Raw genomic sequence first — 12533 nt, forward strand, 5'->3', positions numbered from 1 at the left:
GTATGGACTGGAGGCAGGAGACCCATGCCTGTTCCTGGCCTGCCTCTGATTCAATTGCTGTGTGACATTAGGCAGATTCCTTACCCTCTCTGTGTCATTTTTGCCATCTAAAAACCTGGCGGCTCACACCTGTAATCCCAGCACTTTGGAAGGCCAAGGCGGGCAGATCACCTGAGGTCAGGAGTTCAAGACCAGCCTGGCCAATATGGTGAAACCCCATCTCTACTAAAAACACAAAATTAGCTGGGCATGGTGGCGGATGCCCATTAGTCCCAGCTATTTGGGAGGCTGAGGCAGGAGAATCGCTTGAACTCAGGAGGCGGAGGTTACAGTGAGCTGAGATTGTGCCACCGCACTCCAACCTGGGTGACCGAGCAAGACCCTGTTTCTAATAATAATAATAATAATGCTAAATAAACACAAATAAAATAAAAACCTGGTTGGAAGGCCGAAGTGGGAGGATCACTTGAGTCCAGGAGTTTGAGGCCACCCTGGGCAATATAGTGAGACCCCATCTCTACAAAAAATAAAATAAAATACTTAGCTGGATGTGGTGGCGCATGCCTGTCATCCCAGCTTCTTGGAAGGCTGAGGTGGGAGGATGGCTTGAGCTCAGGAGGCGGAGGTTGCAGTGAGCCAAGATCACCCGGCTGTACTCCAGCCTGGGTGACAGAGTGAGATCCTTTCTCAAACAAAACAAAACAAAATAGACAAAAAAAAATAAAACAAAAACTTTGAATGATAGAAGACATCAGTACTGTCCTTAGGGGTCCCTTTCTGGACCTCCCCTGGCCTCACCCTCCCCGTGGGGCAAAGAGTTCCCCAGGGGCCAGGGGAGGTGCCCAGCTGGAGCCTGTGCTCCCCTCGTAGGCTACGCTCAGGTGCCCCAGGATTCCCTCTCAAGCAGTTCCAAGCCCACCGCCCAGGCCCATGTGGGGACCAGCTCAGGCCCAAGGTGGGTCCTTTCTGGAGCTGGGATATGAGGGCTGGGGTGTTCACAAGTGACTCCTGGAGGGATAAAGAGGGAAATGATGGGGCAGCCCGCGGAGAGGGGACACCTGTGTCCCCACGCCTCCACATCCACCACGGAACTCCAAGGAGTCTGAAATTCTGAATTCAAACCCAGCTGGCCAGGTTGTGATGAAGGTGCATTTGTTATGGTGGGAGGGCAGAATGCATTGCATTTAGCAATTCCTCAGCTTGATTTATAACTGGAATACATAGACATATGGCACGTGGGCGTCCGTTTCTCCATGCCTGACAGTACTGTGTCCATGACCCGCTTCCTCCACTCCTGCCCTGCCCACTCTCTCCGCTCTCCTACCTGCACCCCCTTCCCTGGGTCCGACCCTCTGACCCAGCCAGGGCCCGGGAAACTCGATTCTCCTGGCGCCGGGATCAGATACTGTCTGCCAGGGTCACCTTTCACTCCAGCTCCTCTGGGCCACGGTGGGGCGTGGGTTTGGAGAGGATGTCCTCTGGCTGCGGATGGGTGCATTTCCATGCATCCAGCCTCGGGGGTGTGCTCCACATGTGGCCCACAGGCAGTGTGTGCTTAGCATGTGGCAGGTGCGTGCTCTGAGCATGCAGAGGCCGGAGCAGAGTGTGGCAGCTCCCCAGGTGTGTTGGGGACTGTCAAAGGATCCCTAACAGGCCCCTCAAGCCCCGCCTCCCCAACCCTCATAGTCTCACCTCTGGCCTCCGCTCCTCACTCAGCCACACCGCCCTTCATCCTTCATCCGGGTTCTTTTCCCCCTAGGCCTTTGCTCAGGACGGTCCCTGCACCTGCACCAGTCCACGCCTTGGCTTGACCACGTCCTAGTCTTGCTCAGGTCCAGTCTTAAATGCTACCTCCTCAGGAGGCCTTCTGATGGCTCAGAAAGCTCCCTTCCCCTCAATGTCAGGTTCCTTGCAACACAGGAGCAGACTCCTTCAAAACACAACAAACGTGCTCTTTGTGGATTTCATGTTTGTCTGCCCCGATCAGCTACAAGCCTCCCAAGCAGGATGGGTCCGGCTGATTCACAGCTGTATCCTCAGGGACTGGCACACGGCAAGTGCCAAGGAAATGTCAGTTCCCTCTGCCCCCTCCAGGTTATCCACACTCTGCCTAGGATGTCTCATTTATCCCCTAATAGTCTTTGGCCTCCATCTCCAAATCTAAGAAATGGGACCGCTATGATGCATCCCAGTGTGTTCAGAGGAAGAGACAGAGCTTAATCATGGGGAGTGGGCTGTCTCCCCGGGAAAGGCTACGTTTGACAAAGAAAGGGGCTCTCAGAGGCCAGAGACCAGCACCATGTCCATGCTGGGATAGAATGCAGAGGAAGGAGCTGAGTGCCATGGCTCTCGCCTGTAATTCCAGCACTTTGGGAGGCTGAGGTGTGTGGATCGCTGGAGGTCAGGAGTTGAGACCAGCCTGGACAACATGATGAAACTTCATCTCTATTAAAATACAAAAATTAGCTGGGTGTGGTGGTGCACGCCTGTAATCCCAGCTACTCAGGAGGCTAGGACAGGAGAATCACTTGAACTTGGGAGGTGGAGGTTGCAGTGAGCTGAGATCGCACCATTGCATTCCAAGTCTGGGTGACAGAGCGAGACTCTGTCTCAAAAAAAAAAAAGGAAAAAAAAAAAGAATGTGGAGGAAGGGACAAGGGCATTGGGGCAGACAGGAAGCCTGGGGGTAGGGGGGAGGGTAGGCAGAGCCATGGGGAAACCTAAAACCCTTCCCCCTGGGCTGCTCCTTGGGCTCTGGGCAGAGGGTCGCTCATCAGGACCCCTAACCTACCCTGGATGGAGAAGATCCCCAACCCGTGCCCCCATCCTGGTGCACCTCCCAGCCCGCACCATACCAGGGGGCTTGCCTGCCTATGCTCAGGCAGGGATAGAAGCAGCGCGTCCTCCATGCGAGGCCCTGCCCCGAGTGCTTCCTGGGGATTGTCTCAACACTCACCATAATCTCACAAGGGCTGTGCTATTATTATCCCCATTTTACAGATGAGGAAATAGCAACTGGGCAGGGTTTGGGGAACATGGCCAGGGATTCTCTGCTTGTAAGTGGCAGAGTTGAGCTTCAAACTCAGCAGGTCTGACTTCACAGCATGCTCTCGGCTCCTCTGCCACATTCCCACCGGACTTGGCCTGTCCAGGGACAACCCACTCTTGGCCCTACAGGAGCATTGGGGTGGGGGGTGTAGCGGGGCGGGGGTGATAAAGAGGAGCTGGAGGGACAGCAAGGAGGCCCCTTTGGCCTAGGGCACCAGGCATCTGTTCATGAAAGGCTGGCGGGTGCTGGGTCCACAAACACTCCCCCGTCTACACTTACCCCCAGGATGAGCTCATCTACTCTCGGGTTTAAATCCCATCTCTACACCAACGACTTCCAAATTTTTATTTCCAGCCCGCCTTCCCCCTGAGCTCCCGACTTGCATCACCAAACTGCCAGTTGACATCTTCCCCTCAGAAGTCTAACAGGCATCTCAGGCTCAATATGTTCAGAACCAAACGCTGGTCTTCCCCCGTCCCCCCAGTCTGCTCCTCCTTACTCTTCCCGACTCTGTTAATGGCACCAACACCCACCCAGGAGCTCAGGTCAAAATCCCAGATGTCATCATTGATTCCTCCTTCCTCACCCTCCACATTCATCCTCCAGCAGGACTTCCTCCAAAATATATCCTGAAACCTACCCACCGTTCTCCTTCTCGTTGCAGCTAAAGCCCTCGTTCGGGACCTCCACTGCCCTCTGCCCACTGCAGCAGCCTCCGCACCAGTCTCCTGCCTTTTCCCTCACCCCCTCCCCAAGTCACACCCTTGCTAGAATCAGCTCAAGTCAATCCACTACTAAAAAGCTTCCCACAAGAGAGAAAATAAACCCAAACTCCTCACTCCTCGTGGCCTAAGGGCTTTGTAGATCTAGCCCCTGCCTGTCTCTCAGGTCCTGTCTCCCCCTTGCTAGCCAAACACCAGCTACAGGGGGTCCTTTCTGTTCCTCAAAGGCACCAAATTCTTTGCTACCCCAGGGCCTTTGCACCTTTCCCTCGGCCCGGAACTCTCCCACCCCGGCAAGTTACACAGCTTCTCATCCCTCGGTTCTCATCTCAGATGCCACCTCCTCCCGGAGACTTCTGACCTCCCTTGGGAGAGCAGCCCCGCTCCCCTCCCTGACGTTGACCACATTTTCCAGTTGTCTTCTAAGTTTCTCCCTCTGCAATGCAGAGCCTTGGTCTTTTCCACCATAGTGCCAAGACATCGTGCACCCTCCACAAATGTTTACTAAATGACTGAATGAATTAGCCTCAGTTTTCCCTTCTGTAAAAGGGAAGGGGGTGAAGAAACAGTATAGACCTAGACAAGTTCTAGCAGCATCCCGGGCAGCTGCAACGCTACCTCCATTGCAGAGCTGACAGCAAGATCCTTCTGAGCGCCCAGAAGCCCAGGTGGACCTGGGACAGCCCTGATGCATTTTCCTTTGAAGCATTTTCCGTGGGGGATTGGCTCCTGGGAAGCCCCAGGAGACAGAATGGCTGTTACTATGCTCACCAGGCTGGGGACTGAGCCCTGTTGGAGAGGTCAGGAGCCCTTGAAGGAGCTGTCAGGCTGAGATGGTGGAACCCACTGAGCCTCAGTTTCCCTGGCCTTCTCACTAGCTTTCAGGGGATCATGAATGCTTTCCTGCCTACTCCTTCACATCAACCTAAGCCCCCTCCCCTGCCCTGAGCCTGCATCTGGACACCCTGCACATCCTCCTGTGGGGACCTGGCCAAGGGCATTGGGGTGCAGAGGGCAGCCAGAGGGCCCAGGCCTCCTGGGGTACAGTCCACACCCTGCTCCGCCACTCAGCCAGCAAGTACTTGCTGAAATCTGCCGTGGTCAGGGCTGGCCCCTGCATCATGGGCTCCAGGAGGGCAGGGGCTGGACATGCAGGTCCCCAAGCCTAATTGGCTATCAACGCCCTGTCCCGCATATTTACAAAAGAACCTTTCCACCCATGAACTCAGTGGAGCCCACAGTCACCTTCTCAGGAAGGCAGGGCAGTGGCTGTCAGCGTTCCCATTCCACAGATGGGGAAATGGAGGCCCACCCACCCGCTTGTCCCTGTGTCTGGTGCAGGATCCGGCTCTCAGAGGATGTGCAGCGTCGAGATTAGGAACTGGGCTTTGGAGTCTAACAGCTGCTGCCCTTCCTGAATGTGTGACCTTGGGCAAGGCATTTAACCTCCAGGGTCTCAGTTTCCTCATCTGTAGGATGGGCATCATGGTGCCTGCCTCTTGGGAGCTCCTGTGAGCCTATGACTGATTCAGCATAGGGGGTACATAGGATGGACTCAGTAGACGGGGGCTGAAATCACCAGTTGGTTCCCTCCCTACCCCAAGCCTGGAGCACGCAGCCTGGCGTGGGGCAGGAATTCAGCCAACATTCAAAGGAGGAGAGGTAGGAATATGGTTTCTCCACTCTAAACTGTTGGCTGTCCCTGACTGCCGGCCCTTGGGGAAGGGGCTCATTGTGTGTCTCTTGCCTGGGTCTCTGCAGCTCTGGGGGTCATGTGATCAGAAGGGGGGTTCTGCAGGAGCCATCGGAGAGACAGATGCCTCCCCCTCTGCTGACCAGATGGGCACGGCCGCCTCCACGGTGGCATTCCAACATCCCACACATACGTGGCTCCAGTCAGGCCCTCTCCCTCTCACCTCTAGGGCTGGCATGGGTTTCCCAGGACATTTGAGGGGCAGGAACAACCATCTAGTCCCACTGTCCATGTTAGAGATGGGGACACTAAGGCTCAGAGAGGGCAAGTGACTTGCCTGAGGTTTTGCAGCAGAACCTGGCTTGGACAGAATTGCTGTCCCTCTGCGGAGAAGGACCCCTGCCTCCCTCTCCCATGTGCCAGTCACTTTTTTGGCCCTGAAGGTCATTGGAAGAAAGCAAGGGTTTCTGAAGAAGATGGGGGGGAGATGAAAGAGGGGGTCAGTGTAAACTCTCTCACTTCGTCTCCCAGTCTGCCCAGCCCCCCATCTCACCTCCAGTACCTGGAGAGCTCCTATCTTTCCTCTCTGTCCTCAGCACCAGAAAAACTGTTTCTTCCTCCCCCTGGGGGTTTGGGGAGAGCCTGGGGGTCACGACCCTCCCTGCCCCCGTAATCCCAGGACCCTTTGTCTTTGTGGTTGCTCCCCTCTCCGCCACCTAGGCCTCCCAGCGCCTTGTGGGATCAGAGGCGGGAGGGGGATTAGGTTCTGCAAATGGCTCCCCCCTCCCGCCATCCCGGTCTTAGTCATCTCTGCCCTCTGCCGCCTCTCCCTCCATCACGATCCCTCTGGCCAGGCCAAGGGGACGGCGACACTGAGAGGCGCCCCCCACCCAGGGGCCGTGGCGAAGCAAGGGGCCGGCTGCTCAGAGAAGGATAAGAAGTGGTTTCTCCTCCCCTCTTCCCTTCCTCATCCTGCAGCCCGCGCCTCCCCCTCTCCGCCGCGCTGCGCACGGATGGCGGCGGGAGCCGCAGAGGTGTGTGTGTGCCGGGGGGAGGCCGTACCGGGTCCTCGATGCCCACGGGACTACGTCCTCTTTTAGGGACTGGGGTGGGGGTCTGACCCCTGCCACGGCCCAGGAATTCCCATGGGGGTAGGAGGATGTCCCCCATAGAGTCCGGTGGGGGGGCCGCTGCCCCCGGGTGCTGCCCGCTCCAAGGGACTCCCGGAGCCCAACGGAGGCGCTGAGTAATGCGGGCTCTCTCCATGCCCATGTTGGGGGCGGGGGGCAGCCCTTTGGCCAGGGCTTCTGTCAGAGGGTTGTCTGCCCTAAAGGATGGGACGGAGGAGGGGGCGTGATTCGGCAGCCGGAGGCTTGACGACGTTTGCAGACTAGCGGGCGGCGCTGCTGCCCGGAGGGGCTCTCGAGGTGGGGAGGGCCGCCTCGCTCCGGCTGGGGGTGGGGGGCGCGCCGGCCGCGGGTGCAGCGTCGGGGGCTGCGAGGTCGCCGCGCCGTCGGTGCCCCGGGCAGGGACTCCGGGGATCCTGGGGGTCGGGGGTCGGCGCCTGGGGGCGCGCCGCGCCTACCTGCCTACGAAATTCTCGAGCACCGAGCTCTTGCCGGCGCTCTGGCCGCCCACCACGGCGATCTGCGGCAGGTCGAGGTCCGCGTTCTGGCCGATGGCAGAGAAGGCGTCTTGCAGCCGGTTGACCAGCGGGATGAGATCTTCCATGCCGCGGTTGCCCATGGCTGCGGCGGGCCCCGCAGGCTGCGATCCGGCTGCCGCTCGCGCTCCCGGCTCCGACTCCGGCTCCGCCGCTGCAGCCTCGCGCCCCGACTGCCTGAGCCGCGCGGCCCCCGCCCCTCGGGGATCGGAGCGAGCACCGCTCCGGGAAGCCGCTAGGGGGAGCCCGCGACGCTGCGGGCCGGCCGCCGTGCGCAGGCGCCGCCCGGGGCACCATGGGTGTCGTAGTTTTAACCTTCTGCGGCTTTCGGGGTGCTTTAGCAGTGTCTAGGGTGCGCGGACGGATGCTGCGCAGAATATATTTGTCAATGGGTGGGGTCTCACTCCTAGTACCAGGCCTCTTGGATAGTGGTCATGGATGTTTCACTCTATCTTACCGATGAGGAAACTGAGGCCTGGAGAGTAGATGGGCTTCCTCTGAGGTCACAGCTTCCTGACCTGGAGTTCCCCTTCACCTCGCTGCCTTCGACCCCTAGATCCTGACTCTGATCTCCAACATGTCCCTTTCTGCCTTTGGTCCTCAGTTTCCTTGTTTCTAGAAGGAGAAAGTTGGAGCATGAATTCAACAAATATTTACTAGGTACCTGCTAGAAGCCAGGCCCTGTCCTAGGCACGGAAGATTGAGCAACGAATAAGACAGCCAAGGCCTCTGCCCTCATAGATCTTGCATCAAGCTGGTGAGATCGACACTAAATGGATAAGCAGATACACAAAACAGTAAAAATGAAAATAGTTTATAGTAACAGGGATGGAGGAAATAAACAGTGTGAAAAAAAGGTATCATTGTGGGTGTGGAAAGTTCACATTGACTTGGGAGGAGTCGGGGGACTTCTCTGCAGAAGTGACATTTAAGAAGAGACCAGAACGATGACAAGGAGCCAGCAGCAAGCAGATCGGGGGAAGAGCATGCCAGGCTGAATGACCAGCAAGTGCAGAGGCCCTGATGCCTGAAAGGCCCTTCTTGGGAGAATTGGAAGCTCTTGCCCTAGAGTTGGAAGTCTTTGCTCCAGCCCATTAGGATGGTGGTAAAACAGCATAAAACGGTGGGATTCGGCCGGGCGAGGTGGCTCACCCCTGTAATCCCAGCACTTTGGGAGGCCGAGGCGGGCAGATCACGAGGTCGGGAGATCACCTGGCTAACACGGCGAAACCCCATCTCTACTAAAAATACAAAAAATTAGCTGGGCGTGGTGGCGGACGTCTGTGGTCCCAGCTACTCAGGAGGCTGAGGCAGGAGAATGGCATGAACCCGGGAGGCGGAGCTTGCAGTGAGCCGAGATCGCGCCACTGCACTCCAGCCTGGGCGACAGAGCGAGACTCCGTCTCACAAAAAAAAAAAAAAAAAAAAAAGCAGTGGGATTCAAATCCAAGCCTCCTACAATCCTGCCCTGCTTACCCTTTCACACGGAGAGACCATGGGGCCCTGAGCCCAGCCATCCACCTCTGCATTTAAGAAACCTAATTAGTATTCATGGCGGAGGCTAGGAAGGGAAGGCTAGCCTACACTGTGCTTATGGGGAGTCAGTGAGTCATTTCCCTGTGCTGTGAACAGTGTGGGGGCACTGCTGACAAAGTGGTCTGTGAATTGAAGACTGTTCACTTACTCATCCATTTAATGCGGATTTGTTGAGCCAGGTACTATGCTAGACTCCAGAGATAAAGCAGTGAGCAAAATGGACAAAGTTCTTACCCACATGTGGCTGACAATTCAGTGGAAAAAGACAGACAATATGGAAATAGGGCAATACCGATGGCCCTGTTAGATGATGTGCCCTGCAGAGCCAGAAAGCAGGGGCGGGGTAGGGTGGTGTTGCTATTGTGAAGACGGTGATCAGAGAGTGACCCTTGTGGGGAGGAATCTTCGAGGCAGGCATGGGGAACAAGCAGGCCCTCTCCCTAGTAGCACAAGGGAGTGGATTAGGAGCCTAATCTGGGCCTTAAACAAGCTGCATGACCCAGGTCCCTCCACGTCTCTGAACCTCAGTTAACTAATCTGGATAATGGGGATAATAATAGATCAAATGCCTGTGTAGGGCACAGCCCAGGCCTGGTGCTCAGGGGACCCTTATTTTTTTTTTTTTTTGAGACGGAGTCTCGCTGTGTCGCCCAGGCTGGAGTGCAGAGGCCGGATCTCAGCTCATTGCAAGCTCCGCCTCCCGGGTTTTTACGGCATTCTCCTGCCTCAGCCTCCCGAGTAGCCGGGACTACAGGCGCCCACCACCTTGCCCGGCTAGTTTTTTGTATTTTTTAGTAGAGACGGGGTTTCACTGTGTTAGCCAGGATGGTCTCGAACTCCAGACCTCGTGATCCGCCCATCTCGGCCTCCCAAAGTGCTGGGATTACAGGCTTGAGCCACCGCCCCCGGCCAGGGGACCCTTATTAAGCTGCAGCTGTGAAGATGCCAATGATGACAGCTCACCAGACAGCTGGAGCATCAGTGCCACACAACTTGCATCCTGGCAGCTGTTCCATGCCAACCTGTTATTATGCTCTGAGGACAAAAGAAGGCAGAGATGGGAGCCTGGATGAGTGGCACCAGGAGGGGGTGCAGTTTATAGATGTCCGCCTAGAGGGCATCATGGCGAGCTTTTAATATTATTTATTTATTTATTTATTTATTTATTTATTTATTTTATTTTTGAGACAGAGCCTCACTCTGCCACCAGGCTGGAGTGCAGTGGCGCGACCTCAGCTCACTGCAACCTCTGCCTCCTGGGTTCAAGCGATTCTCCTGCCTCAGCCTCCCGAGTAGCTGGGACTACAGGCATGTGCCACCACCACGTCTAGCTAATTTTTGTATTTTTTGTTTGTTTGTTTTTTGAGATGGAATCTCGCTCTGTTGCCCAGGCTGAAGTGCAGTGGTGCGATCTTGGCTCACTGCAACCTCCATCTCCCGGGTTCAAGCGATTCTCCTGCCTCAGCCTCCCAAGTAGCTGGGACTACAGGCACGTGCCATCACACCTGGCTATTTTTTTTTTTTTTGTATTTTTAGTAGAGATAGGGTTTCACTGGGTTAGCAAGGATGGGCTCGATCTCCTAACCTCATGATTTGCCCGCCTCTGCCTCCGAAAGTGCTGGGATTACAGGTGTGAGCCACCATGCCCTGCCAATTTTTGTATTTTTAGTAGAGATGGGGTTTCACCATGTTGGCTGGGATGGTCTCGATCTCTTGACCTTGTGATCTGCCTGCCTCAGCCTCCCAAAGTGTTGGGATTACAGGCATGAGCCACTGCACCCAGCCTTTTTAAAAATTTATTTATTTATTTTTTTATTTATTTGAGATGTAGTCTCACTCTGTCTCCCAGGCTGGAGTGCAGTGTCGCGATCTCAGCTCACTGCAACCTCCGCCTCCCGGGTTCAAGTGGTTCTCCTGCCTCAGCCTCCCAAGTAGCTGGGACTACAGTCGTGTGCCACCACACCCGGCTGATTTTTTGTATTTCTTTCTTTCTTTCTTTTTGAGATGGAGTCTTGCTCTGTCACTCAGGCTAGAGTGCAGTGGTGTGATCTCAGCTCACTGCAACCTCTCCCTCTCTGGTTCAAGGAATTTTCCTGCCTCAACCTCCTGAGTAACTGGGATTACAGGCGCTCGCCACCGTGCCCAGCTAATTTTTGATTTTTAGTAGAGACGGGGTTTCACCATCTTGGCCAGGCTGTTCTCAAACTCCTGACCTCATGATCTGCCCACCTCGGCCTCCCAAAATGCTGGGATTATAGCTGTGAACCAGCATGCCCAGCCAGCTTTTATTATTTTTACTTTTTTCCCCATAATTGCAATATTGAAAGTTATTGTAAAACTAGACTTTACACAAGTATTTAAAAACTTCTGGTCATCCTCTCACCTAGAGATAACCACTATAGCTTAGGTTTTATTATCTGGCTTTGTTTTTCGTATATATACATATTAATTTTGTTCCATTTTGTTTTTACAGAAATGGGATCATACTAAGTATCCTATACTGCTGTATCACTGACGCCAGGCCAGCAGCCTGGCATCACATAGAGTTGGTTGAAAAGAAGAATCTCAGGGCCAGATGCGGTGGCCCACGCCTGTAATCCCAGCTCTTTGGGAGACCAAGATGGGTGGATCACTTGAGGCCAGGAGTTCGAGACCAGACTGTCCAACATGGCAAAACTCCGTCTCTACTAAATACCTAAAAATTAGCTGGGCATGGTAGCCCCCGCCTGTAATCCCAGGCACTTGGGAAGCTGAGGTGGGAGAATTGCTTGAACCTGGGAGGCAGGGGTGGTGGTTGCATCAAGCCGAGATCATGCCATGCACTCCAGCCTGGGTGACAGAGCAAGACTTCTTCTCAAAAAAAAAAAAAAAAAAAGAAAAAGAAAAGAAATGGCTTCTTTACTCTCTCTTGAGTTCCCAAAGCTTTTTTGTTCTTTGGTTTATTTTTAGAGATAAGATAAACCTTGCTTAGCTGCCCAGGCTGAATTGAGCTGCAGGAGCATAATCTCAGCTCCCTGTAGCCTCAAACTCCTGGGCTCAAGTGAGCTTCCTGCCTCAGTCACCCAAATAGCTGAAACTACAAGTGCACACCACCATGGCCAGTTAGTTAAAACAATTTTTTTTTGTACAGACGGGATCTTGCTTTGTCGCCCAGGTTGGTTTTGAACTCCTGGCTTCAAATGATCCTACTGTTTTGGCGTCCCAAAGTGCTGGCACTATAGGTGTGAGCCACCATCCATGGCTGAGCTCCCAAAGTTTTGACCACCAATTGTGCTGGGCAGAATTTTTTTTTTTTTTTTTTTTTTGAGACAGAGTCTTGCTCCAGCTCCAAGCTGGAGTGCAGTGGCGTGATCTCTGCTCACTACAACCTCTGCCTCCCGAGATCAAGCAATTCTCCTGCTTCAGCCTCCTGAGTAGCTGGGATTACAGGTGCCCACCATTACGCCCAGCTAATTTTTGTGTTTTTAGTACAGATGGGGTTTCATCATGTTGGCCAGGCTGGCTTTGAACTCTTGGCCTCAAATTACCCACCCGCCTCGGCCTCTCAACGTGCTGAAATTACAGATGTGGGCCACCGTGCCCAGCCCTGGGCAGATTATTAACAGCAGGAGTGTTTACTGGGCATTTCCTCCCAGCCCATTTACTGTGCTGAGGGATTCACCTGTACTGTCTCCCAAACTTGAGAAAGAAGTTTTTTTTTTGAGATGGAGTTTTGCTTTGGTCACCCAGGTTGGAATGCAATGGCGCAACCTCAGCTCACTGCAACCTCCACCTCCCAGGTTCAAGCGATTCTCCTGCCTCAGCCTCCCAAGTAGCTGGAATTACAGACACGTGCCATCATGCCCGGCTAATTTTTGTATTTTTAGTAGA

At 54.5% G+C, this 12533-nt stretch overlaps 2 protein-coding genes across 13 annotated transcripts in view; one reads left to right on the forward strand and one right to left on the reverse strand.

Annotated features, from left to right (window-relative positions):
• Positions 1 to 7302, reverse strand: part of DNM1 (dynamin 1) — a 52846-nt gene extending 45544 nt beyond the window's left edge. For all 8 annotated transcript variants that reach the window (XM_005580766.5, XM_065530950.2, XM_065530951.2 and 5 more), the window contains exon 1: positions 7050 to 7302. In XM_005580766.5, coding sequence (XP_005580823.3) covers positions 7050 to 7210 — 161 coding nt within the window. In that variant the 5' untranslated portion in view covers positions 7211 to 7302. The remainder of the gene's footprint in view (positions 1 to 7049) is intronic.
• Positions 6226 to 12533, forward strand: part of CIZ1 (CDKN1A interacting zinc finger protein 1) — a 48272-nt gene continuing 41964 nt past the window's right edge. For all 5 annotated transcript variants that reach the window (XM_074016374.1, XM_065530931.2, XM_065530933.2 and 2 more), the window contains exon 1: positions 6226 to 6498. The gene's annotated coding sequence lies outside the window, so the exon portion shown is untranslated. The remainder of the gene's footprint in view (positions 6499 to 12533) is intronic.

The sequence above is a fragment of the Macaca fascicularis genome, chromosome 15, assembly GCF_037993035.2.
Source record: "Macaca fascicularis isolate 582-1 chromosome 15, T2T-MFA8v1.1".
Lineage (NCBI taxonomy): Eukaryota > Metazoa > Chordata > Mammalia > Primates > Cercopithecidae > Macaca > Macaca fascicularis.